The sequence below is a fragment of the Theileria orientalis genome, chromosome 4 (genome assembly GCF_000740895.1).
Source record: "Theileria orientalis strain Shintoku DNA, chromosome 4, complete genome".
Classification (NCBI taxonomy): Eukaryota; Apicomplexa; class Aconoidasida; order Piroplasmida; family Theileriidae; genus Theileria; species Theileria orientalis.
In genome coordinates this window covers 1-27988 of record NC_025263.1, presented here as the reverse complement: position 1 = coordinate 27988, position 27988 = coordinate 1, and the positions used below count along the sequence as shown (strand labels likewise).

Below are 27988 nucleotides of genomic sequence, written 5' to 3'. Positions count from 1 at the left end.
TTAGGGTTTAATTCTTATTTGACTCTAAGCTATTAAACATCAAATTTGTAACCTTAAGACCAGATTACTCTTTAATAGCTCATGAAGGTTTATCTAGGTCTAAAATTTTGATGTATAACAGTTGAAATATTTTCACCTTGTTTTAAGTTTAACTGTAAAATATAATGTTTTATAAGTTTACCTACTTGAATGATCATAACCTTTAACCTAGTTTTCTTGAGTTATATATATAGTATATAATTTATGTTTTTAGGTATATTTCTAGACGGATTTCGAGTTTATTTTGATTAAAAAAAAGACCAAAGAATTAATTATAACACATAAATAATGTGCAATTCTAGGGGTAGGGCACATCTGTTGAGTACAAAATTCTATTAAATTACTTTTAAATATTTTCTAGTTTCTAATTTAAATACAGTTAAGTTCTGATGGTCTTAGTCATCGATGCAAGTTTCTTTTTTAATATTATGAAAATAATACTCTAAACTAATGGCGTACACATTTATTTACAATGAAAACTGTTTACACATTTTTTTCATATTTATTATTTAGGTTTTTTATTCAAAAGACTATCTGTTTAGAATTAAATATCGGTAAAATCGCAGACTATTCCAGCGGATCTAGTCAGGTTACCGTAAAAAAAACGACAGAGTTACAAAATTTATATACACATAAGTTTTCCAATCCAGTTTTATTAAAAGACATATATAATGGAAAGGAAAGACTGTATTTCGACCCGCTTCTTGTGAGCGACCAGCTGCTGCTGTCAGCATCTGTCGTATGGTCGTTTGAAACTCCTTCCATTATTCAATTAAATTTAGAACAATCTTCTGTTTTACTTATAAATGAAAAGGAATCATTAGATGTTCAGGCTATTTTTTCTAAAAAATTAGTTACAAACATAAAGCCCAGAATCCATTCAGATATTGATGCAATTGTTGATATAGATTTGTCTAATATTGCTGATTATGACAGTAATAATTCTAAAGTTTATGTTACAAATCTGAAATTTTCAGAAGATAGGTTTAAAAGGTACACATTAAGAAATTATAACTTGGAGTCAACAAGATTAGGGAAAATATTGTATAATAATACAGAATTGAAAACTAAATTTGAAAATGATGTTAAAAGGTCTACTGAGTCAAATTTGGACATTCCATACAAAAACAATGTATATTCAATACTGGTTTATTCATATAACGATTTTCCTCTTTTAATAGAATTTTTGTACACATTTGACAAAAGACAATTTTATGGCTACACACCTGAGGAAAAATGGCATCACGTTTACTTTCCAGCTTTTCACGATCCTTCCTTTTTAGATTTCTTGTATGATAAACTCAATTATTACGCTTGCAAGAATGGGTTCAAGTATACAATTAACGTGGCGCTGGTCACTACCGAATCCGATCACGCATACAATATTGATAACTACTGCGTGGAATCGGACATAGTAGAGACTACCCAAAACAGCCTGAAGGCTAGTTTTTTCCAAAACGACAAGTTCAAAACCGCTGGATACGGGTGTGTAGAGCACACCGCATCCAATGGAAAAAAGTTTTTCGTGGACCATCTGATGCATAATTCAACTGTAATACAGTTGAAGGACACACCAAAGGTCATAAAAAGTGTTAGAGTCTATCAACATCTCAATCACGAGCCTTATTTGATGGTTTTCGTTGACTATTTGAACAAGCTCTATCATTACAAATTCCAAAATGGAGAGTGGAAGGACGGTGATAATATTATATTACTACTGGATAAAACGAGCCTATACGAAAAGAGCCTTGTTACATCAGTTCTTGCATCAGCAACTCCTTCAACATTATCTGAATCCAATTACGAACATCAGCCAAATGAAGTTAATGTGCTCCTTGAAAATTCCACACCTCTTCAATCATCTGGATTTAAATGCTATTCTCATTCAATTCAACCTAACGGATCTTCAGAAAGTTTACAATTAAGAGTATTAGTTCCCACCAGTGCCGAGGCAGGGAAATACACTGAGATCTCATTTTACAATGACGACAAAACCAAAAGGGATTTCATTTACTATCTAAAAGCTTCTGGCAACGATAACAATAATAAACTATATACCTATTACTCAGCTCCCGGAAATCAACTTGATGCTAGACCCATGTTACTATGCTACGGAGGTGAGGCCTATAGACCACACAGCTTGGATAAATATTTTGAGGAATGGGTCCGTGTTAGTTCTATTTCTCACTGCGAGGCTCTAGTTTCGGGAAGTGAAGTCAATAAGTTGATTGAAACTCTCGTTCAAGTCAGCGAGTTGCTAAACCCAGTAAATATAAAGCTTTCTGGCCAAGCTCCATATACAGTACACACATTCAATGGAACCCCCGTACAGAATGTGGTTAGCAAAACGGCCGGCACATCAGTTACTGGCTGCAAATTCTGCTATGATAAATATGTTCACACTGCTAAACAGGGGTACAGACTAGGAAATGTGTCCTACGATGCAAGTTGCATCAAATTTGGTACCAATGAACGTGACGCAAAGTGCATATCTGCAACCATAGCTGTAAATCCTTACACCACCGCCTCCGAGGTGGTGACCTACTACTTCAAAGATGATGCTGATTTCAGCGTGCCACTGTTGGTTGCTGTCAAAAACGACAATAGTTATCGGCCATATTACATATTGAAGTCAAATACGGGCCCAGCCAAGCTTTATCAAAAGGTCGATGAACAAATTGACCTTGCCAATTTTGAAGCACTCGGTGAAAAACTGAATCAGATACGTTATGATTGTGCCAATACACTCCAGGTTATAATCGGCAACAGGCAGGGAGACGGCGGATCTAAAACTTATAGAGGTAAAATTTACGAAGTTAGTGGCAGGCAGGTACAGACCGGTCCTACCTTACCAATATCCCTGTCTGATGCAGTAGAGTTGCCAGGAGAGGGTGAATTTAAATGGTTTAAGTACTATGAACATCGACTCGACGGAGAAACGGGAATAAATGCCATTGGCGGCTTACGGCTGTTCCTTCGCCTCCGCGGACATAACAACGTTTTAGAAATAAAATTGTACTCAGATTCAAATGGCCTAACGCCCATAAACAAGCTCTTTTACAACACTTGCAAGGGGAATGTTCAAGTGTTTTTCAGCGAAGATATGGACAAAAGGCCTCTGTTGGTCTGCTATGGAGGCAAAGCGTATAAACCCTTGAACAAAGAGAGCTACTATACCAAATGGGTACCTGTGGATACTATTACCAAGTGTCCCTGCGAAACAGGTCAAAATTCTACTTTATTGGAAGAACTTCGTAAAACATTGCTGATGTTGAACGTGATTGAAACCTACATAATTCCAAAAGCAACCACTGAACACTCGACCTGCAAATTGTTCAAATTTTACAGGAACGCGCTAATGTATGACAAGATCGGTGACATTCAAGTTTGCAAAGATGCACAATGCAGTAACAAGGTGATACTGAGGGAAGGAGACCACAAAAACTACATGGTCTACTCCCAGTATCTCTACTTCAACAAATACGATATGACATTCACACACCCAATTATGTTAGTGTTATATTGCGAGGAGAAGAATCGTCAGGATCACAAAAAATACTACCGGTTCTCAGAATTTGAAAGCGATAAAACCAACACCAGCGCCAAGACCACATTTGGGCTCCCGGCGTACCCGAGCGAAAAGGAGTTTTTGTCATTGATGATTGCGGACAACGACGCAGTTCTCGGCAGCATAACTTACCAGATCGACCACAAGGACAACACCTACAACAGTTCTAAGGTAAATGTAGAAAACACAACCAATAATTCAAATAAAATTAAGAGCAGTGGCTTTATGAGATATAAACACACACCTAAAGGTGGAACCATCAAAAAATCCTATATATTACATAAGCTCAACATTTTAACGCAGTGGAACACCAGCAACAAGAAAGCAGTATCTATTGATAATGTACAAGAACTTATGATAAAACAAATTGATGTCTATTTTAGCCCCGAATCGGACGAGGTTCTATTGGTCGGATTTTTCCATAATAATAAGGTTGACTATTTTTATCAAAAACTGTACGAAAAAACCGCTATACACTGGGAACCGATAAATGAAACCGCCATAAATGCGTTTTTAGGAAAAAATATCAATAAGGCCAATATACACGATGAGTTGATCAACAATGACAATAAGCTGATGGTTCAATTGTTATCTAAGTTAAAAGAAGTAGCAGAACAAACATATTACAAATTTGGTCTGGCCAGCAGCCCGAATTCCATCATCACCTACCAAAAGCCAACTAGTAGTCAGGAGTATGTGCCATGCAAGCTGATGCTCAAATATGAGTTTACGCCAGCGAGCCAACAGAGTGGAAAAAACATTACTGTGTTGAAGGCTGGCAACGAAAAGCTCACCCTAAAGCCTGACGGAGAATATGCTAAGATGGTCTACTCACGTTCCGAAGTCTACTATAACAAATATGATGAGACAAACACTCCCTTACTAATCGTTTTATACTTCATCGGTGGCACAAAGTACTATAAAATGTCCGGCTTTACAACTGACAAGGCTCAGGGCAAAAATATATCCACAATGGACAATTACACTGACGACCACAGTGTGCTAACACCCCTATTGGAGGAGAATGACGGTCTAAGTATCCTGATTACCTACAGAATAGATCAAAAGATTGACAGTACTACCCAAAATAATTACAATGGCGGCAAGATCAGCCTAGCTGAGGAATCGGTTCAGGAACTTCAACAAAAAGGCTTTAGTAAATACACTCACACGCCTACAGCAAACAATAATTCCAAAAAGGCCTGTGTAATATATAACGGTGATGCCCTTATGAGTCAGAATGAGAGTGGAGCAATGGTTGTAATTACTGGGCTCCAAAATATTGTCTATAATAGCCTTAGTGTTTATCATAGTAATAGAGTTATGTTGCCCCTATTGGTTCAATTTACCAAACAAAACAACAGTGTTGAATATTATTACCATAAAAAGAAGAATGGCGAACTTTATTGGCAGTTACTGGATCAGAATGAGTATAGTAGCCTATTAGGGCAATCTATTGACATTAACCAAATAAACTCCAAACTCACTTCGGATAAAAATGTGTTGGTAAATTTGTTGCAAAAAATAGAGTTTTTGGCCATCAATACAATAGTATTATTAACAGAAAAGCATGATGCATATGATAATAATACTGTATATGAAGCCATTAAAAAGACTAATCCCGAACTTATACCGAATCCTCAGCTCACAAACATTCCAACTAATCCAATATCTGTCACTAAAAAGGAATCTAATAAGTTAGAAGAATTGGGATTCAATATGTACCAACACGAAATTAGGTTTGGCCGGGAGGGCCGTTCCCTTAAAGCAAACGATAAAACTGAATTGAGATTTTTAATACCAACTGGTGGGACTCCAACTCCTTCTTACACCGAAATTTCACTTTATAAAACCAGTACTGATACTACAAGTTTACAGAATAGAGAATATTTATTTTGTCCAAAATTAGAAACTGAAGATTCCAGTACGGCTGTAGTTACTAAGTATTATACGTATTCATATGAAGATGATCCGAGGCCTGTGTTGCTGTGCCATGAGAATAAGGCTTACAGGCCACTGAATAAGGACACCGAGCATACCAAATGGGTTAAAGTAGATTCAATTAAATCTTGTACAATTGATGAAACAAATCCCAATCAGCAACTGCTGGATGCTCTATTTAGCGAGCTCAAATGTTCAAATGTTGTCAACTGGTCCCAATATCCAACTCAGTCCCAGATTGACGACTCATCAAAATTATTCGTTCCTTATGTGTACCAACATACCAGTCCGAAGCCTTGCGACGTTAACGTATGCAGGGAAGACAGTTGTACCACTAAGCTAGTTTTACAAAATGATATCAAGGATAAAAACAGTTCTATTGCCCAAGAGGAGGTGTACTACAACAGATATCATACAAGTCACAACAAGCCATTACTGGTGTCTATAAATTTTAAGAATAATAGTATCGCAAAAAGGTATTATCGGCTGTCCTTATTCGACACTGATAAAAGCTCCGGTAAAAACATAAAGGATCTGGAAACTTATACTGATGAGAAAACAATATTTGACCATATGATTGCAGACAATGATACCGCTCACGACACAGTGACTTACCAGTTGGACAAAAAGGACGACAATTATAACAGCAGGGTTCAAGTGGCACACAGCACTAATCCCGTCGAAGGGTTTACAAGGTACACACACACTCCCAAAAATGCAGTCAACAAAGCTTCTTTTGTAATATATAATTCTAACATTCTGACTTATTGGAATAGTGGTGCGAATAAGCCTGGAGCAATTAACGATTTCCAGAATAAAATATTGAATACCGTTAATGTTTATTTCAGTAACAAGGTTGGTGTCCCCTTGCTGGCAGCTTTTGAGCTTAAAGACAATGCTGGCGGTAAGCAGCCTATATAACTAATACGTTTATTTACTAACTGATCAAGATCTTTTATCAGTTATTATATATCCATACACACATGTACACGTGACTACAATTAACTGCCTAAATACTTATTTGTGTGTATATAAATTGTTCAGGCCGCGTTAGATGGGAATATTACTATCATAAAAAGTACGAGAAAGGATTATTTTGGCAAGTATTAGATTATACTTCCTCCAGAGAGTTGATAAAAGAGTTCAGCAAGGAACAGGCTCACAGTGAATTGACAGATAAAAACAACGAACTCCTCATCAAACTATTGCGCACTCTTGAATCAAAGCATTGTACACAGCAATCGCACTGATAGATAAGCAGACTCAATACAATAAATCTGACGTAGATAGCGCCCTTAGAATTTTATTGCCTCAAATACCTGATCTTACCAGAACGACATCTGGGCAGCCTCAAAATATACCAGTCAATGCCGTAGACATCCCAATCTTAGCAGCTTCCAATTTCAAGTGCTTTTCACAAACCATTAGTGCCACAAGAGCCGACGAGATCAAGTTCTTAATACCCAGCATCAATGTTACTTTGACTGCACGAGGACAACAATATACCGTTACAAACACTCCGAAATACATTGAGGCAAATTTCTACAACAGTTCAGGCAACACCAAAATAAAAACGACCTATAAGAATGGGTACAACCATTTGTATGTTTATTTTTACGGTCTGGATCCCAGACCACTGATGGTGTGCTATGAAAACAAGGTTTATAAACCTTTGAGAACAGGCGACCCAGAGCGCAACATACAGGTCAACATTGACTATGCCAAGTGGGTAGAGGTTGAGGGTTTCACTAGCTGTGTCAATACGGGAACCGGTTCCAGTGACTCTAATACGCAGAAACTATTGGATAATCTAATTTCTATCATGGGCTACTTGAATCCAGTGCAGCTCTGTCTCGATACTGTGCCCAAAAATGCCAGATCCGAAATATCAAGTAATAAGGAAAATGCCTCTGCCATATACTCCATTCACGATTATGTTGTCGAGAAAATCATCACCATTAAGATCACTAAGACCACCGTAAAATCCTACAATAAGCACACGTATGAACACAACGGGCTGCAGGGTGCCAATGATAGCAATGGATTCACGCTGGGTGATGTTATATTCAAAAGTGCCCATGGAGGCTATAACGCTTACAAGGTGAACTACGCCACTGCCACCCAGGAACCAGCCAAGAAAATGAGACATTTGGTCAAGGTCACGGGATATTTCCACACTTTTGACACAGATTTCCAAGACCCTCTGCTAGTAATCTTGGAGTTCAAGGACGGCACTGCTGGTACTGCTAACACCAATGAGTACTACAAACTCACTGTCAGAAGTAACGAAGTCCCTGGAACTATGCAGTGGGACAAAGATGATACTGTTGCAACTATTATGAATGATAAGATCCGACTTCTTGAATTTTTGAACGACGTCAGATACAACCTCAAGTATTCGGCCAAGATGCAGCTGCACTTCACAAGGCCCAGCTACCCATTCTCCGCAATAAATCACCAAGGCACAACCGAGTATACAACCCTATCTGGGACCCAGACGAGCATCACCGTATCCAAGGAGTCTTGTTCCGAGTTGGAAAAAAAAGGTTTTAAATGTTACAAACATGCAATAAGCTCCGTAAAGACTATCCATCTGTACTATATAACAGCCCTGAAGATGTCGCTTCCCGTTAGGAACAATAAGGACGCCATTATCCAGTTGTTTGACGAAACCGGCCAAAAGGCAATAGATAAGCTTTTTTACGACTACGCTTACGGCGATGTGTACGTCTACTATTACCGGAACTATAATCACCCCTTGTTGTTCTGTTTGCACGGAAGTGCTTTCAAACCCAATGATAAAAACAGCTACTTTTCCAAATGGATAAAGGTTAATCAAATACAAAAATGTGATTATACCACACTCTCAACAGAAGAAATCAATCAATTGTTAACCACTTTAACGTCTGTTGCTCAATTTACGGGTATTTATACGGAAAATGACATTCAACGTGCCAAAAATATACTAGACTTGTCAGTCGATGATGAGGCCATGAAATACATAACAGATCCTTTCAGGATAATAGTTATGGATAACGTTCCATACCCAATTGACACATTTAAAAAGGACCGAGAAACTGAAAAACATAGAACACTCAATAAAATTGAGTTTGACACCGATTATCATAGAAGCTACTATCATATGAAATGGGATTATGCTAGAAATGCTAAGGATAACGTTTTATACGCTCAAACAAACCCTGGCTATGCATTTAACAGGCTGAAACACCACAGATATGATCTATACACATTCCCAGCGGGCGTATACCCTCATAGAGTCGAGTGGTATATGAGAGAAGCAAATACATACGACATTGTAATACTCGTGTTCACTAACACACTGTTTGTGTACAAGTTCAGAATAATAAATACAAGTAGAACATGGAACAACGATACCTTTAAATATTGTCTTTCTAGATACGACTATTTTTTTGTAGGAGTAGAGCCAGTAGTTCCCAATAATCGCCAAGAGGAATATTCAAGATATTGTGAACGGATCAAGTTCATTAACAAGCTCGACTTCGATTCATCAGTGCCGACTAGGCCGAGAAAAAGCAGAGAAGCTTCAAACTACCTCCACGAATAACAATCACAGATGCGTAGGTAGAATGGTGGCTTTAAACGAGTAACTCTGTTAAAAGATAATGTACCATAGATGATTAGTGTTTAGTCAAACATTTATACAGCCAAATCTATATTACCAAACTAGGATTTATTAATCACAGATGATACATATATTAGTCATTAAAACTACTGGAAGATGTGTAAAGTTATGTTAAATTATCACTATATATTACCAGTTCACTCGTGTGTCAACCCTTAGTTATTCATACGCTATCCATAAGCCATAATCAGTCATCCATAAGCTAACATGTTGCCCATTAACACATGATAACCCAGTCCGGAGGCCGTACCTATGCTTATGGGCTGGTAGATGCCAACCATCCATATGGGCACCACCGTCAATACACTCAGCCAGTCTATGTGCGAGTGGCCACCCCCGTATATATACACGGTCGAAAAGACACTAAGTATAAAATAGCATAAAGACTACCATTCAAGCTGGTAGACAGTTATTTCATTTACAACAATTCTGTTGTATATATGCTAAATCACCTACATATAACCCATACATTACTATATTCACAATGGCAATGTAAAGTACACACATCGCACATATTATGTGCAGGTGTACAAGCTTTATATACATACAATTCTTAAGCCTCACTTATGTCAAGTTGATGTTCGTGTGATATGCATCGGGCATATATTACCGTTATAGATATACAATGTTATATATTGTATTTTTACGGTAAATATACTTGATGTGTTAACAATAATAAGTTATAAATGAGATAACTTTAAACGGTTAGCTCATTATGTGGATAGGTACAAACTACGATCCAATTCAAATTAATCAGAATTGATATGAAATATAATATAGGAAAATTTTTCTAATTTCTCTAAGGTGTATAAGTTTAAAATTAACCATTTATTCTTTGATAAAAATATTATATAGGGTTTTTATTAATAGCTTGTATACTCTTAATGGAAATAATCTAAAAAATTATCTAGACAAAAACCAAAAAATGATGATTCAAATACAATACACCGGTTAATTTTATATTTAATAACAGTAAATTTTGTTATGGATTGAAATTAATGCCTACAGCTTATGATTCCACTCATAACAAGGATGAATAATATATGGTTTATTCGACGAAAATATTATATCGGAATAATATGAGTAATTTAAGTGATTGTATACAGTCAGAAATAAACAAAAATAGAGATTTTTTCTTCATAAGATTTAATACCTTGAGATTTAAATACCAGATTTCACTTTGAATGGAAATTTGTCATTATTTACACACACGGCGATGAAACTCGATAATTACATCTTTTTAATTAATTAAAATAATACAGGAAGTTCATCCATATAATGTAACATAAACGATAATGACTCACTTTAATAAAACGTAGATGGCCGACGAGGACCCGAGTCCCGTGTTTTGGGAGAGCCATGTGTATAACAAATCCGATATTAAAAAAATAAAAGACAATGGATTTAGCTATTACGATGATGCAACAATTTTCAGGTATCTGTTTTATAGCTGGTTCAACAAATGGGCCTTGGCACTCTCGAGGAAGTATATGGAACCTTATAAGGTACACCCAATACAAGTTTCAGATCAGATTTTAAAATGGGAACCAATATTTTCTAAACATGTCAGTGACGGGTTAGTAAGATTGGATGTTCGCGGGTCCACTAAGAAGTCCCCTAACCCCTACCGCTCTATTCTTTTTCGAGCTATATTATTAACGTCATGGAGAAAGTCGATTGTTTTGTTTTTAGGGCTCGTATTAGGAAACGTTTTGAGTTTAAGCATATCCATTCTGATAAAAAAATTGCTTGAAATATTGAACGACCCTTCGATTCATGTAGGCTACACGATATTGTTGTTGCTGGCCATAATAACACTTCAGATATTCACGGGAGTTCTCCTTGAGAATATAAATTACTATGTTTACAGGATGATTTACACACTCCATTACTTGTACGGCATAGTGCCATATCGTCACGGTATGTCCCACAGGCGCCTATACTACAACAACATCAATGGATCCAACTTATTGAACACCTGCAACCAGGTACTTCATAGCTTTTCGCCTGATTCGCCCTGTTCCAAGAACCCATTATTCTGTCCAGCTCTAAGATATCAGACCAAAGAAATGACTCCCAAAATTTTCACCTACGTGTTTTACGATTCGTTCTACATCGCAATGGCATTTGAGTCAACTAAATTCATTGTACAATTCTTAACAAATTTTATTTACGGAGTGTTCCTGATGTCGAAACATGTCAAGGGTAATTTGTGGGTATTATACGTTACCGGAGGTTTGTTCCTGCTATTTATGGTTGTCATTGAGATTTTCAATGCCGTTATATTTAAGTACATCCTATACATGAGGGACTACAAAGTTACTAAGTACACTAATATCCTCGGCTCACTAAGTAATATTAAAAAAATGTTCTGTGATGACATTGGATTTAATATAATTACTAGGACCAGGAATAATGAGCTTTCGCTAATTTTTGTTAAAATTTTTATTACATTCCTTAATATGTGTTCATTTAGCACATCTATTAACATATCGTTTTACATTATTAAAATGTATTTTGTAAGGTCGGTCAATAGTGCTAATGAAATTAATGAAATTAACCCAGCAGCTTTTTTGGCAACGTTTTACATATACATGGAAATAGTCAGTTCTATGTTTATTATTCCCAGGTCAATCAACATCATTGGAATGGCTTACGTATCTTACAAGCGCGTTAACACTTATCTGAAAAAGTGTGGGCCGAATTTTTACAACAAGGCCAACTGCTTTACTGGCTTTACGCATGCTACGTCAGAATTAAATTCAGTGACAAACAAACTTCCCAATGAAGTTGTCGTCTACTACAAGGAAGCCACCTTCACATGGGTCAACACACGCAACGACCTATTAAACAAGAACTATGAACCAATGTTGAAAAACGTCAACTTTGAACTAAAACGTAGTGAGATGGCTATTGTCACAGGTGTTCTGGGTTCAGGTAAATCTAACTTTATCAAATCAATGCTTGGTGAGATGACCCTGGTTGGGGGTTCCATGGCAGTTATTCCTCTACACACATCTATGCCTATATTCTATGCTTCTGAGGATATATTCCTAAAACAGGGTACCATTAGATCCAACATTACATTTGGTTATAAGTTTGATGAAGAAATATACAACACTGTGTTAAAGGCAGTTGATCTTGAGTTTGACATATCAACCTGGGAGAATGGTGACCTCAGGGTAGTGTCAGATAAGGCACACTCATTGAGTGGTGGTCAGAGAGTGAGAGTAGAAATGGCTCGTGCAATATATGCTTATTTGATATTCCACAATGTAAACAAGGAGTATAACAACAGCCAATGCTCGTTCTTGATGTGTTTGGATGCCTCGTTTCATGGTCTAGATCCTTACGTATCCAAAAACATTTTCAATAACCTGTTTAACCTTAAAACTGGGTTACTGTCAAAGAATGATCTGTCAGTTGTTTTAACAACATTGAAACAGATCCTGGATACGTGCACCAAGTCATGTGATTTAGCCCAATTCCTTAACTGTCCAATTTATAACATAAAAAACAAAGAAATAAAATTCTTTAGTAACTTGCACGACTTTATGAAGAACAATAAGCACGAGGGCAACTTCAACTATTTGACATCTGCTATAGCCGGACACTACACCCTTAATTGCCTAAACAAAGACATGCTCACTCTGTGCGCCTCGGGCTCAAGCTCCAGCTCCGGCCGCCCTGAGAAAAACAAGGAACTATACCGGTATTCCTTTGTAAATTACATCAAAGACAACTTTAAACCAGATAAGTTCAATCCATATTTTGTATTTATGAAGCCTGCACCGTTCTTATTCACTATATATATACTACTCACAGTGGCATTAAATGTTATGGATTACGTTAAATTCGTTCTGTCGACCAACTTGTCAGACTACATCACCAAAAACATCAACGATCACAACAAGGGGACCATAGTGGACCTTGCTGAGATTAAATCCCGCAGTAATTCGGCACTAAAAGTGACAGTAATATTTGTATCAGTAATTATCGCATTGTCCTTGTTGGCCACTTTAGCCATTTCCGCGGCTTCTTTGATTTCATGTCGGAAACTTCATGAATACTGTATCACAACAATTTTCAATTATAGTTCTTCTGTAGTTCAAATTAAGAAACAAATTAGTCAAGTTATCACATACCTTTCTTGCGATCTTATGATGACTGATGATATTACAGGGTTATTTATTGCTTTATTCTTATTTTCATCAATTCAGACTGTCACCAACTTAATTACTTTGTTCTTTGTAATTCCAATTTCAATTCCATTTATTTTCCTCACTCTAGTTTTGACATACATTTATGTTATGAGGAGGTTTATAGGTACTGCAGTCAACTTGAACTATGGGTTTTTGGAATCACTTGTTCACCTTAACTCTGTTATCGAACGTTCTATTTCTGGAGGATCTGTTTACAGAAGTTTTAATAGGGATTCGGATTTACTCCGAGAGTTCATGGAGCAGAGGGATTACAATGCTCGATCGAAGTTCCTCTTTGCTGCTGCCGTCTCGTGGTCAACAATCTTGTTTACATGGATATTCTCATTAACCACATTCATTATACTGGTAATCCCAATCATTCTGGACAAATACACCAAGTACAATATGATGGTTGGTTATTATGGTTTGGCCCTATCTCTTTCCATGAACGTCATCAAATCTTTCAGCAACTTTTCGTTTATGTATGGTTGTACTGAACAACTTATGGGATCAATTGAGAGGTTCCGATATTTCATTCCTCCGGGTCAAAAGCTCAAGTTCGACAAGTGTCCCAACACCCATGAAGAATATGTAGTTAATCCTGCGAATAAACATGTTAGTGAGATGGATAAAAAACAATTGTTAAGGAGAAGGGCCATAGAATTTAAAGTTGAAAACAAAAGGTTTTATGCTTTGAGAAGACTATTCTACCATCCTAAATTACATATCCTCGATGTCAACGATTACCTAACCCATGATCGCACAGGTGTCCAGCTGAAAGACGTGTGTGTGTACACAACACCCGACCTTAACCCAGAAGGCATGATTCTAAAACACTTCACTGTGTCAGCTGGTAAATCTGAGATCATTGGTATGGTTGGAAGAACAGGCGCCGGCAAAACCACACTACTATCTGTACTGCAGAACTTATCGACTAATCGTACAGGTCAGGTGTTGTTGGATGGCAAGGACCTGAATGATATCCCCAAGGTTGTCCTTCGACAGATTATAGGTGTGTTGCCACAACTGCCATTTGTGTTCAAGGGTTGGACTATTAGGAGGTTCCTTGATCCGAGAAAGCTGTTTAGTGATGATGAGATAAATGATGCGCTTGACCAGTCTGGTCTTATGAACTTCGTAAATGAACTACAGGGCGGTAAGAAATTGGATACGGTATTGGTTCCAGAGGAGCCAGTGTTGTACTACCGGAAATCGAAGAATGCGCAATCCATACCAAAGCGATACAATGACGAATCCTCAAGCTATAACAAATTGACAGAGCCGAATATCAATTATGATATGCTGTTATCCTACAATCAGCTTAGAATATTGTATTTGGCCAGACTTGTGTTATACAGGCACTTCTTTAGGCTTATTGTAGTTGATGAACCACCGGAGGAAGATACCGAAAAAGCCGACGTCAGAAAGGATGATCTTTCAGTTCCAATTTATGATATTCTACAGAAAAACTTTAATCATTGTACTACCTTTGTGGCTGCACATGATGTTAACGTATTAAAATCTTGTACCTCTGTGTGGGTGATACATGAGGGGTGTGTAGTAAAAACGTGTAAAGCCAGTGAAGTATCCGCAAATGAGTCTATCGCATCTATTATTGAGCAATACGTTAAAAGGATTTAGCTTTGTTTAAATTTAGTTGTTTAATAACCATAGTCCAAAAGACTAGAAATGCAGTTTGTTTAATGAGTTATACATGACTTTAATTTTATAATTAACCTCTAAATATGTGTGATAATTATTATTAACAAGCCGATAAATGTGTATTGACTGTTTTATGAGTGTGTCCAGTTATTACCTATAATGTTTGGGTGTGATCAGATATTTTGTATGTTTGAGTGTAGTCGTATTAATAATTTATTAATGTGTGGCAATATAGAAAGTAATGGTTGACCAATATCGGTGTAATCTCAAAGATAACCAAAATAGAATAATAATTTTCAAAAATGTATAATAATGTGTATATAAATTTATTAAAATAAAAAAAATGTATTAAAATATATTATAGATATGTTCCAATATACTACTTGATATAACCCTAACAAATTACCATTTATTTTCTCACATTGGAATAAATATGTACCAATAACATTGGATTTTAGATTTTGTTATGATATAACATTGGAAGACTATATCCTAACCTGATTCTGGTACCTCATCGTCATCACCATATTATTGATATCATTTTAATAATTACAACTATACTAATTCCCTGAATTTGTTTGGTTACGTCTGTATCATCTACATTCTATAAATATTATTAAAATGTGACTTATCATAAATTAGGTACAAGCTTGCAAATAAATATATACTAATCATATACAATATACTATTAGAAATGATTACCTAGTTTATTGTCATTAAATTATAGAAAATATTCACCGATATATAATAAAATTCCATATCATTTATGAAACATTGAACATCAACTATATAACATATATTAGGGATAAAGGATAGTCTATGATCACATGTTATAAATGATACCAAGAAAATAACATTAGACCATATAAAATGTAAACAGACAGGGTAGAAGGGATTTTATAATGTATGTAGGCCATGATGCAAATGTAGTTAAAACCAGGATATCAGTTTGGATAATAGATGAAAATTATCAAGCTAAAAGATGTAAAGCAAGTGATATATCAGCTAGTGATTCCATAGTATCAATTATCGAAGAATGTGTAAGATCTCCGATGTAGTCAATGATAAAATTGAACGTTGTCTTAAACAGAGAATTCTGGTATACAAATCAGTGTTTAACACACCTTAATGTAGTATATTTTATTTTTAAGTTAATTATATCTATGATAATGAAATCATATAAGTGGAACTTGATGAAATATATTTTATTTTTTTACACCATAAAAATGTTAAATGTTTAATGTTTAATGTTAGATTATTATTTACACAGATTATATTTGATGTATTATAGATTATTATTAATGATGTTTCTTATATAAATAGTGAAGGGATTGTTCTGATTATTGAGTATGAACGAACGCTCCTATAATAAAAATCTGATTTGTGAAGACGATCCTGATTCTCTGTTTTGGGATAGTGAACTGTATCATAAATCTTATTTTAAAAATAGGAAAAATAAAGGATTCCGTTACTATGATGAGACGAGCGTTCTTAAATATTTATTTTTTCACTGGGTAAACAGATGGGTCTCAGTGCTATCTAAAAAATACATTGAACCGTATAAACTCCACCCCTTACAGGTTTCTGATCAAATATTGAAGTGGGAACCTATTTTTTCCAAACATGTTAGTGATGGATTGGTCAGATTGGACCTCCACGAGGCCACTAAGACTAGTAAGAAGCCCGTTAAACCATACGGGTCCATTCTCCTTCGCGCTATATTATTAACGTCATGGAGAAAGTCGATTGTTTTGTTTTTAGGGCTCGTTGTTGGAAACGTTTTGAGTATGAGCATATCCATTTTGGTCAAAAAATTGCTTGAAATTTTAAACGATCCTTCAATTCATGTGAGTAATTCAATATTGTTGTTGTTGGCTATTATGGGCTTTCATATATTGGATGGGATTATACTTGAAAATGTGAATTATTATCTTTACAGGATGATTTATACACTCCATTACTTGTACGGTACCGTACCTTATCGCCACTCTCTATCACATAGGCGCGTATTCTACAACAATATCAATGGCAAGAATATTTTGAACACCTGTGATCAGGTACTTCACAGCTGTGATCCACATTCACAATGCTCCAAGAACCCATTGTTCTGTCCAGCTCTAAGATATCAGAGCAAGGAAGTTACTCCCAAGATTTTCACATACGTGTTTTATGACTCCTTTAACATTGCAATGGCATTCGAGTCAACTAAATTCATTGTACAATTCTTAACAAATTTTATTTATGGAGTATATTTGCTGTCGAGACATGTTAAGGGTAATTTATGGGTATTATACGTTACAGGATCATTGTTCCTGTTCTTCATGGTTGTCATTGAAATTTTCAACGCCGTTATATTTAAGTACGTCATATACATGAGAGATTACAAAGTAACGAAGTACAATGATATCCTTGGCTCATTAAGTATTATAAAGAAAATGTTGATCGACGATATTGGATTTAATATTATTACTCAAACAAGGAATAATGAGCTTTCATTAATCGTTGTTAAAATTTTCATCACATTTGTCAATATGTTTCTATTCAGCACAACTATTAACGTCTCTTTTTACATTATTAAAATGTACTTTGTTAAGTCTGTTAATAATGCAGCTGTCATTACTGATATTAACACCGCAGCATTTATGACAACGTTTTATATATACATGAGAATAGTCACTTCGATGTTTTTAATTCCGAGGGCCATAAATATTGTTGGAATGGCAGTTGTCTGTTATAAAAGGTTAAATAAATATCTCTCTGGCTGTCCTCCTAATTTCTATGCCGCTGATAATAAATTTGTTGGTTCTACACAAACATCCGCTGTTTTAACTGATGTCACAGACCAAATACCTATTAATGTTATCGTATATTTCAAAGACGCCGCCTTCACATGGGTCAACTCTAGACAGGATCTACTAAATAAGAACTATAAACCCTTTTTGAAAAACGTCAACTTTGAACTAAAACGTAGTGAGATGGCTATTGTCACAGGTGTTCTGGGTTCAGGTAAATCTAACTTTATCAAATCAATGCTTGGTGAGATGACCCTGGTTGGGGGTTCCATGGCAGTTATTCCTCTACACACATCTATGCCTATATTCTATGCTTCTGAGGATATATTCCTAAAACAGGGTACCATTAGATCCAACATTACATTTGGTTATAAGTTTGATGAAGAAATATACAACACTGTGTTAAAGGCAGTTGATCTTGAGTTTGACATATCAACCTGGGAGAATGGTGACCTCAGGGTAGTGTCAGATAAGGCACACTCATTGAGTGGTGGTCAGAGAGTGAGAGTAGAAATGGCTCGTGCAATATATGCTTATTTGATATTCCACAATGTAAACAAGGAGTATAATAACAATCAATGTTCATTCTTGATGTGCTTGGATTCTTCATTGCATGGTCTAGATCCTTATGTATCCAAAACTATATTCAATAACCTGTTTAATATAAAAACTGGGTTATTAGTTAAGGATGATTTGAGTGTTGTTTTAACAACATCAAAACAAATCCTGGACATCTGCATCAAATCATGTGAACCAGCGCAATTCCAGAATACGCCAATTTATAACATAAAAAACAGGGAATTGAAGTTCGTTAGTACTATACACAACTTTATGAAGAACAAGAAGCACGAGGGCGACTTCAAGTATTTAACATCCTCTAGAACCGGCCCTTATACCTTGAATGGCTTAACCAACGATATGCTTGGTTTGTGTTTATCTAACACTTCAAGGTCGCGCCGCGTCGAGATAATCAAGAATCTCTACCAGCAATCCTTTGTGAAATACATCAAAGACCACTTTGGAAATGCTAAATTCAACCCATATCTTGTTTTCATGAAGCCAGCCATGGTTACATTCTCTATATACATAATTCTGACAGTGGCATTTAACATATTAGATTACCTTAAATTTGTTTTTTCAACCAACTTATCAGATTTTATAACCAAGAATATTAACGACTTCAACAAGGGCGCTCTTGTAGATCTTGCTGGTATTAAATCACGTAGTAATTCAGCATTGAGAGTGACAGTCATATTTGTATCAGTCATTATTGTATTATCATTTCTAGCAACTGTAGCGCTTACAGCTGGCTCTATAGTATCATGTCGCAAGCTTCACGAATATTGCATCAACACAATTTTCAACTATAGCTCTTCAGTAGTTAAAATAAAGAGGCAGATTAATCAGGTGATAACGTTTCTGTCCGGAGATCTTATGATGACTGATGATATTACTGGATTTAACATTTCATTGGTATTATTATCATTCATTCAGGCTGCCACTAACATAATTACGTTGTTCTATTTGATTCCTATATCAGTACCATTCATTCTTCTAACTCTGGTTCTGATATACATTTACATATTGATGAGGTATATAAACACTTCAGTAGCATTGAATTTTGGATTCATGGAATCTCTTGCTCAAATGAACTCGGTGATAGAAAGTTCTATTTCCGGATGGTCGGTTTACAGAAGCTTCAACAGAAATTCAGATCTTCTAGGTGATTTCCTCGAACATAGGGATTATAATGCTAGAACCAAGTTCCTTTTTGCTGCCGCCGTTTCTTGGTCAACAATCTTGTTTACTTGGATATTCCCATTAACTACATTCATTATACTTGTTATTCCGATCGTATTAGATAAATTCACTAAACACAAAATGACAGTAGGATATTTTGGGCTGGCATTATCGCTTTGTACGAATGTGAACAAGTCATTCAGCGACTTTTCGTTTATGTATGCTTGCACTCGAATGGTTATAAGTTCAATCGAGAGGTTCCGCTATTTTATTCCTTTGGGAACTAAGCTTAGATTCGATAAAAGTCCCAATACCCATGAAGAACATTTAATTAATCCAACCAATAAAGACGTTAGTGACCTCGACAAGAAGCAGCTGTTGAAACGAAGGGCGATTGAGTTCAAGTCTGAAAACAGAAAATTCTATGGATTGAGAAGGCTATTCTATCATCCTAAAATACACATCCTCGATGTTGGCAAGTACATAACTCCCGAACATACCGGTGTTGAATTGAAAGATGTGTGTGTGTACACTTCTCTTGACCGTAACCCAGAGAGTATGATATTGAAACATCTAACAGTAACTGCCAATAAATCTGAGATTATTGGTATGGTTGGCAGAACAGGTGCTGGTAAGACAACCCTGTTGTCAGTGTTACAGAACATTGTTAGTAACAGAACTGGTCAAGTACTGCTTGATGGCAAGGACCTGAATGAAATCCCCAGGGTTGTTCTTAGACAAATAATAGGTGTCCTACCACAACTGCCATTTGTCTTCAAGGGTTGGACTATCCGTAGGTTCCTTGATCCTAGAAAGTTGTTCAATGATGATGATATTAATAGCGCCCTTAATCAGTGTGGTCTTTTGGAATTTGTTACCCACCTTTCAGGCGGAAAGCTGCTGGATACGATTCTAGCGCCAGAGGAGCCCCTTTTATACTATAAGAAACAAGATGTAGTAAGGCCTAACACTTTGGATAATGGGAAATCCAAGTCCCTCGAATCGTCTAAATCCGGTGTTGATAATGAATTGCTACTTTCCTACAATCAACTCAGAACGCTTTCATTGGCCAGATTAGTATTGTATAGGCAGTTCTTCAGATTAATAGTGGTAGACGAGCCACCAGAAGAAGACTTGTTTGATCCTACTCGTAGAGATGATGACCTAGGGGTTCCAATTTATGAACTTATACAGAAATACTTTAGTCACTGTACCACTTTTGTTGTAGCACATGATGCAACAGTTTTGAAGAGTTGTACCTCTGTTTGGGTTATACACGAGGGGCGCCTAGTTAAAACTTGTAAAGCCAGTGATGTATCGGCAAATGAGTCTATCGCATCTATTATTGAGCAAAATGTGAAAAAGAATGAACCTCAACATGTAAATACAGTTATGTAATAACCATTATTCAAAAGATTGATTCTACAGTTTAATGAGTTATAGATGACTTTAATTTTATAATTAACCTTTAGTTATGTGTTATAAGTATTGTTAAGTAATCTGTATAGATATTTTGGTGATTTTTAATAAATTTATGATAACAGTGTGTTAATGTGTAGAGCTATAATAATGTGTAACAAATTTTGTCATACACTCTATAATAAACTGATTAGAATAATTTTCAAATATTCGTTAAAATGTGTATAGAAATGTGTTATAATTAAAAAATATAATGAAATATGATACAAATATTTTGTAACATCCATCATGATACCCCCTTACAATATGACCATTTATTTTTACGTCATTGCATAAATATGTATCAACCTATCTAATTCCCTTATTGATATTTTGTTATGATATAACATTGGAATACTAGATCCTAACCTGATTCTGGTACCTCATCGTCATTACCATATTATTGATATCATTTTAATGATTACAACTATAATAACATTATTAATTTGCGCATATTGATCATGTATCTATTTATTCAATGTAAAAACCATCAAATCTTAATCATCATTTCACTTTTGGCACTAATACCAGGCATACACAGCCTGTACACACAACATATACAGTACTCACACAAATTATATTAAGTTGATATAAAAAACATAAACACGAATATATAGTGCATTGAACTTAATTTTGTTGCTAAATTTGTTGACTAATTCAGTAATAATTTATTATTCAGGCACTCATTGATGTCTGATTACAAGAATGGGATACTATTATCTCATACGTATATTAATGGTACCTCGGGTAGGCTACTGATAATGCCTTAATCGCTACAGGAAAATAAGGTTACCACTAGTTAGGCTAGCACTGTACGATTAATACATATGGATATTACTACTAGTTAATATCATATGGCTATTGAGGATATCACTTGTTAGGATGCCACTGATACAATAATACCAAAAGGCTATCAAGGATATCGCTAGTTAGGCAACCACTACCATTATTTCATATGGATAATAGTCCCTTTAATTGATTTAATAAATGGAAGTTACCATAACATGGATGAGTTTTGACCTTTTAAATTTACTTAGGTACAATTATTGTGTTAATCCAATCCACTGCATTAAACATTGGTGATAGTTGTTGGCTGTTTCGAGTTATTGCTGGTTATTTACAGCAATTTTTTGTGTAATGATGCCAAATATTGGTGATTCATGTTGGTTATTGTTGACATAGCCATTGGCAATCAAATGCTATGACATGGCTAATATGACCTTGCGTTGCAATAGGCAGATACATCGCTATTATTACCATTGTATATTGCTTGTTAAATACTTTAAACTATAACCGATAATTCACTTGTGGCATGGATACAGGTTCATATTCTGCTGCTCATGCACCTCTTAAGCCGGTACCAGAATCGCCTTCAGAACCTTCAGATGAAACGCTGGAAGTCTCTTCGGGTTCAGCAAGGTTCAACTTTGATCCAGACAAGGCAGAGCTGTTAGCTAGAGATCCTGGTTCTGGTGCTGATTCTGGGGATGAAGCTGGAGCTGATGTTCCTGTGTGGGCTGATGAACCAGTATGCGCTGCAGATCTGGAAGTTCCTGATGACTTAGATCTCTCAACAGTCTTATGATGCTTCCAATCATCAGAATTAGCATCCTTTTTATATAAAACTGCTCTGTCACTATCACGTACACCAATCACACCAGCAGTGGCATTATATGCGACTAATTTAGGCTCATTAACATTGTGGTCACCCTTCTTCCACACATCATGTGATCCAAACATGACCTTAGTACAGGAGACTCCTGATACAAACTCATATCTGTCATCACCGGAGGCCTGTTTCTTTGTATAGTCTGCTACGAGCATTTCTACATAATTGCCATCTGTATCAGACTTGAACAATCTAACTTCAGCGGGGACCGATTGAGAACCTTCAGCAAGAGGGGCTGCACCTTCAGCTGGTTTAGCTTCTGGTGCCGCCTCTTCGTTGGCTGGAGTTGCTACGGGGGTTGATGCTACAAGTGCTTCTGCTGGTTTAGCTTCGGCAGCTTCGGAAGATTCGTCAGCAACTGCTGTTATAGACGCATCAGCTGCTTCATTTAAAGTCTCATGGACTGATTCACCAACTTCCACTTCAGCTGCTGGAGCTGCCGATCCACCAGATAATGAAGCTCCTGTATATAATGGATGGTCGCTATAGTTGTCAGCAGGATTTATGAAAACATCATCCTTAGGTTTTACTTCAACTAGTCCCAGTTCTTCAGTAAATGAAAAGTTGTCTCTAGGATCAACGAAAGGATCGGTTGCCGTAGGTTTTCCATCTAAATAACTCGTCCTTCCGCTCAATTCATAGTAGGCTCTGACAATATTCCTATCATCTTCTTCAAGGGCAGCGTGATCTTTCTGTAGTTTACTCTTATCATCCTCAAGTTTCCTAAGATCAACCTCCAAAAGACTATGTCTTGATAATAGGGTAGCATACTCGGTAGTAAGTGTTCTAGCTTCATTCTCTAGATCTCTCAATTGCTTGGTCAATTCTGTTATAATATCTCTCATCTGATTAACTTCTCCTTTTTTAGCATTTAGTTCTGCCAATTTCGCATCTACGTCAACCTTTTTACGGCCGATTTCACCAACTTTATCAGCAATATGTTTGTCTTTTTCTTCAATTTCTCTTTCTTTGTCAATAATTTGTTGATTTTTAGCATCTCTCTCAGCCGCATATTTCTTTATTCTGAATTCTTTGGCGTCCTTTTCTATTGCATCAAGATTCCCGAAATCTAGGCCGTGCCATCCGTTGGGGAAGCCGTCGTAATACATTGTGCCATGTTCCCACCTGTGTAACTTATAGAATCTTAACAATGATGCGTGGTCAATGAGACGGTGATGGCCGTCTGGGAAGCCATTATAAATCATCATATCCGGTGGTTTGGCAAACTCCGAGGCTTGTGACCTCTCTACTCCCACTTTATAGGCTGTAGCTTCCAATTTAGCGACGAGCTCGTCTACTTTTGTAGCATCTTCCGCTGCTTTTGTCAGTTCATCAGCTTCATTCTTAATCTTCTCAGCAGCTTCAAATAGTTGCTGTGCAGTTTTCATTGCATCCGCAGCAACCTGCTTAGCCTCTTCTTTTTTGGCATCTAGAGCTTCCTTCTCTGCAGCAGCTTTATATGACCCTTCGGTAAATTCAACTACTGATGAACCGTAATCAGGGAACAGGCTACCGAGTTCGACCTTCGCTGCTGGTGTAGCCATAGCGTTACCATCAGCTTCAGCATTAGCCTCTCCACCTTCTGAGGAGCCAGCGTCAGCATCAGTGCCTGAACCATTTTCAGATGATGCGACACTGCCGTCAGCTCCGGTGGATACTGTCAAACTTGCAGCTTCTCCACTAGATGCATGGCCCGCATCAGTGCCTCCACTTGAAGCTCCTTCACCTGATGAGCCAGCCTCAGGTGCTGCTGAACTCCCGTCAGTACCATCGGTATCTGGAGTTGTCACCTCTGCAAGATTAGCTACTTCACCAGCTGTCGAACTAGCACTTGAACCAGCAGAAGAGCCAGCTTTGGAACCTGCTTTACGAGTTGAGCCTGATCCGCCGGCTGATCCTGCCATACTGCCTCCTGCAGATGCCGAACCTGCTCCACCGCCTGTCGAAGTGCCATCAGCATCGTCTGCTCTCACTGGTACCATGAGATTCCAGTGGCCGCGTGCCAACAGGTATACCAATAAGTATGCACTGATGGTATTAATCTTCATGTTATAGAATGTCACTGAGATCAGGGTCGCAAGGATCAACCATGGGTGGTGCTGGGGTCAGTCCACTACGACTACGCCAATTAACAGGTACATACACTGGCAGTGTATTGCATTTACCGACTACGAAAAAGGGTCCTGCAGAGTCTCATGCGATTCATGTTATTGTCGAAACACCAGGTATAGCGACAGGCGCCTACAACAGCCAGTAAATGACACATGTTGTCTACGACATCTGCCATGGTGTTTATGGATACCTGGTTGACGCGACTAGATCAATTGTTACCGTTCATTAGTTGCTCCAATAAGCAATTTTTGCAACATGGTTATACTCAGGTTAACACGGTTTGACGTACCAGTTTAGCCATGGCTTGTACAAAAAACTTCATGGCTAGTGGTTAATGGAACTTTGTTAATGGATCATTGTCCATGGAACCTTGGTGTTTGCTTATATGTATCATATATACTAATTTATCATAGATATAGAAATTTTTGTAAATACAAACAACTATCGCTCTTTGACTAATTACTAAAACCCTAAAAACAATACATCATAAGTTTTACTCCACGAAATTGAAGAAGTAAACCAAAAACTCATTTTTGTAAAGTAGAGCCAAAGATATAAAATATAGCTATGTTAACACGTATTCATAAATTAAAATAAATTAAATTAAGCTCATGTAAACGATTTACTGCTGCCCTTTTTCAATACTCCATACTAATTTCCAGTCTTTATTTATGTATTTGTAGACCCAAAAGTCTATAAAACTAAAGTAAACCCAGACGCATCTAGATTTTAGTTTTAAAACTATTTTATCAGGACGATTTTTTGAGGAAGTGTCTTCAGCATGCTTCCACACACTATTGTCATCGTATTTTATTTCCTCAAACTTGAATCCATCATTTGTTTTTAAGGTAAGATCATCATTCCCGGTTTTCGTAAATCTGTCGTCCTTTTCTGAACTATTGCCGCCATTGGAATCCACTGTAACAAATTTAAATTTGGAATATTCGAGAGGCTCAAAATCAGATTTCGTAACAAAAGTCCAACCATAATCAAACTTGTAAGATAAATACAATGTCTTAAAAATAATAAAGATAAATCCATTAAACGAATTAATTGTAATTTTAATTGGATACTCATTCACTTTCTGATCCCCTTTTTTCCAGAGAGAATTATTTTTATGTTTAACTTCCACACAATTGACGTCGTGTTTAAGTATGTAGTCGGTTCCGTATCCATAATCGACCTTTTTATAATGATTCTCGGTGGCTTTCTGGTTTGATCCACCGTTCAGAATAATTTCCAAATAAGTTTCTGATAAGACCGGATCTTTTTCCGCAATAAGAGAAGACTCTGTATCACTCAATCCATATCCAATAAGCTTTCCATTTTCCAATACGATTATTGCTATACTAAGTGTTTCGTCAAAGTATATAGTCTTGACTTCATCGGCACATGAACCTTTATTCCACAAGGTAGTGCCCTTGACCTCAAGCTCTACACACTTAGCTTCATCCTTGAACTCAACATAGAACCCGTATTGGTATGGCTTAACTTCATATTTGGTTTCATCGATTGCTTTTTTGTTATTTGACCCATCTTTTGTATAAACCTGAACATTATACTCTTTAAACTTTGCCTTGGCACCAGCATCCTCGTTCTGCTTAATACTGCCATTACTAAGCTCATTATCAGAGCAAATCGAATTATTTGCTCCGAACATGAGTAGCCATAGTATTGCAAGTTTTTTCATAAATAAATTTGTATATAATCATTCCTTGGCATGTTCACGATTTTGTCAACGCATGTTAATCGCATACATACTACGCCCTTCTGATGTGTGACCAAAATTAACCATGAATTAGTTAATATTTTTCATTGTCATGTCTTTAACTAACAACATTTTTAAATACTACACCTCATGTTATCCTTTTGATTGCCATTATAACACCCTGTACGTTACCAAGCACACACCTCTAGTCTTTATCTCCCTTTTTCACTCCAACCAGCACATAAAACCCTCGTCTTATGTAAAGCATAGTCCTGTTTGTTAAGTAACGCCAGTAAATTTATCTTAACCTTGGCTAAGCCTCGATTACTGGCTATGTACTTGATGTTTTAGCTCTACGTTTTGCCTCCATGATGGTCCAGATGTGCCACCAACATCTCCTCTTATTGCCGCCAAATCCGTCCGTTATGATGCCCTTATCGTACTTTATGTACTGTGTGCCTCCATACTCCCTGTACATCTTCCGTCGGCACCGTTTATGGCCTCTCCTGTCCTACAGTAGCTCACTGTAACACACACATACTATCCATAACGCTCATATATGGCCTCTAAACCATCCGATACGGTACACAATACCCATATATACTATCCATAGCCCTCATATATAAGCGGATACGGCATCCATGACACCCATATCCATGTACTGGCCACCCATAACTATCTACAACCAACACACACGTGGTACTTGCCACCCTTAACTATGTTATGGCGCCCGTATACAGTGGCCATGTGCCCTTGTATACACCCTCAAGTATACGTATACGGCTCAGCCTGCCTTAGATATGGATATACGGGGTAGCTGATGTGCCATGTGTGCCATTGTGACCGACATACATAGTAGCATAAGGGGCATATGGGCTACCTTGGCACCCTGATGTATATACTGTGGACTGTCCAGGTATGTCAGATGGGTCGCCTAGGTGTTAGCAACGCCATGTCAAATGTTATGTATGGCACCGACAGGGCAACAACGCAATGTCGAATTGTACATACAGCATTTAGGTGGTAGCAACAACACACGGAATGGTCAGATATGGTAGTATAATGACACGAGTCATACAGATATGGTACTGATATGATACCGAATGACCAAATTTAGGGTTTTAGGGTTTTAGGGTTTAGGGTTTAGGGTTTAGGGTTTAGGGTTTAGGGTTTAGGGTTTAGGGTTTAGGGTTTTAGGGTTTTAGGGTTTAGGGTTTAGGGTTTAGGGTTTAGGGTTTAGGGTTTAGGGTTTAGGGTTTTAGGGTTTTAGGGTTTTTAGGTTTTAGGTTTTAGGGTTTAGGGTTTAGGGTTTAGGGTTTAGGGTTTAGGGTTTTAGGGTTTAGGGTTTAGTTTAGGGTTTAGGGTTTAGGGTTTAGGGTTTAGGGTTTTAGGGTTTAGGGTTTTAGGGTTTAGGGTTTAGGGTTTAGGGTTTA

The 27988-nt window shown here is 36.9% G+C and overlaps 10 protein-coding genes across 10 annotated transcripts; 7 read left to right on the top strand and 3 right to left on the bottom strand.

Moving 5' to 3' along the window:
- Positions 1 to 511: 511 nt before the first annotated feature.
- TOT_040000010 (conserved hypothetical protein) lies at positions 512 to 9134 on the top strand (the record flags this gene model as incomplete). The annotated part of the gene is made up of 4 exons (XM_009693635.1): positions 512 to 2774; positions 6593 to 6778; positions 7231 to 7290; positions 8518 to 9134. 4 exons carry the CDS (start codon positions 512 to 514, stop codon positions 9132 to 9134), a joined length of 3126 nt encoding a protein of 1041 aa, XP_009691930.1.
- Positions 9135 to 9482: 348 nt separating this feature from the next.
- TOT_040000009 (hypothetical protein) lies at positions 9483 to 10167 on the top strand (the record flags this gene model as incomplete). The annotated part of the gene is made up of 2 exons (XM_009693634.1): positions 9483 to 9579; positions 10124 to 10167. The coding sequence occupies 2 exons, from the start codon at positions 9483 to 9485 to the stop codon at positions 10165 to 10167; spliced, it is 141 nt and encodes a 46-aa protein (XP_009691929.1).
- A 364-nt stretch (positions 10168 to 10531) lies between these two features.
- Positions 10532 to 15055, top strand: TOT_040000008 (uncharacterized protein; the record flags this gene model as incomplete). Its single annotated transcript, XM_009693633.1, has 1 exon — positions 10532 to 15055. One exon carries the CDS (start codon positions 10532 to 10534, stop codon positions 15053 to 15055), a length of 4524 nt encoding a protein of 1507 aa, XP_009691928.1.
- Positions 15056 to 15906: 851 nt separating this feature from the next.
- Positions 15907 to 15993, bottom strand: TOT_040000911 (hypothetical protein; the record flags this gene model as incomplete). The annotated part of the gene is made up of 1 exon (XM_009693632.1): positions 15907 to 15993. One exon carries the CDS (start codon positions 15991 to 15993, stop codon positions 15907 to 15909), a length of 87 nt encoding a protein of 28 aa, XP_009691927.1.
- A 432-nt stretch (positions 15994 to 16425) lies between these two features.
- Positions 16426 to 21006, top strand: TOT_040000006 (ABC transporter; the record flags this gene model as incomplete). The annotated part of the gene is made up of 1 exon (XM_009693631.1): positions 16426 to 21006. One exon carries the CDS (start codon positions 16426 to 16428, stop codon positions 21004 to 21006), a length of 4581 nt encoding a protein of 1526 aa, XP_009691926.1.
- Positions 21007 to 22404: 1398 nt separating this feature from the next.
- Positions 22405 to 24783, bottom strand: TOT_040000005 (conserved hypothetical protein; the record flags this gene model as incomplete). The annotated part of the gene is made up of 1 exon (XM_009693630.1): positions 22405 to 24783. The coding sequence occupies one exon, from the start codon at positions 24781 to 24783 to the stop codon at positions 22405 to 22407; it is 2379 nt and encodes a 792-aa protein (XP_009691925.1).
- An 8-nt stretch (positions 24784 to 24791) lies between these two features.
- Positions 24792 to 24992, top strand: TOT_040000004 (hypothetical protein; the record flags this gene model as incomplete). Its single annotated transcript, XM_009693629.1, has 1 exon — positions 24792 to 24992. The coding sequence occupies one exon, from the start codon at positions 24792 to 24794 to the stop codon at positions 24990 to 24992; it is 201 nt and encodes a 66-aa protein (XP_009691924.1).
- A 7-nt stretch (positions 24993 to 24999) lies between these two features.
- TOT_040000003 (hypothetical protein) lies at positions 25000 to 25306 on the top strand (the record flags this gene model as incomplete). The annotated part of the gene is given in 2 exon segments (XM_009693628.1): positions 25000 to 25125; positions 25145 to 25306. The coding sequence occupies 2 exon segments, from the start codon at positions 25000 to 25002 to the stop codon at positions 25304 to 25306; spliced, it is 288 nt and encodes a 95-aa protein (XP_009691923.1).
- Positions 25307 to 25469: 163 nt separating this feature from the next.
- On the bottom strand, positions 25470 to 26537 carry TOT_040000002 (conserved hypothetical protein; the record flags this gene model as incomplete). Its single annotated transcript, XM_009693627.1, has 1 exon — positions 25470 to 26537. The coding sequence occupies one exon, from the start codon at positions 26535 to 26537 to the stop codon at positions 25470 to 25472; it is 1068 nt and encodes a 355-aa protein (XP_009691922.1).
- Positions 26538 to 26923: 386 nt separating this feature from the next.
- Positions 26924 to 27085, top strand: TOT_040000001 (hypothetical protein; the record flags this gene model as incomplete). Its single annotated transcript, XM_009693626.1, has 1 exon — positions 26924 to 27085. The coding sequence occupies one exon, from the start codon at positions 26924 to 26926 to the stop codon at positions 27083 to 27085; it is 162 nt and encodes a 53-aa protein (XP_009691921.1).
- Between the last annotated feature and the right edge of the window lie 903 nt (positions 27086 to 27988).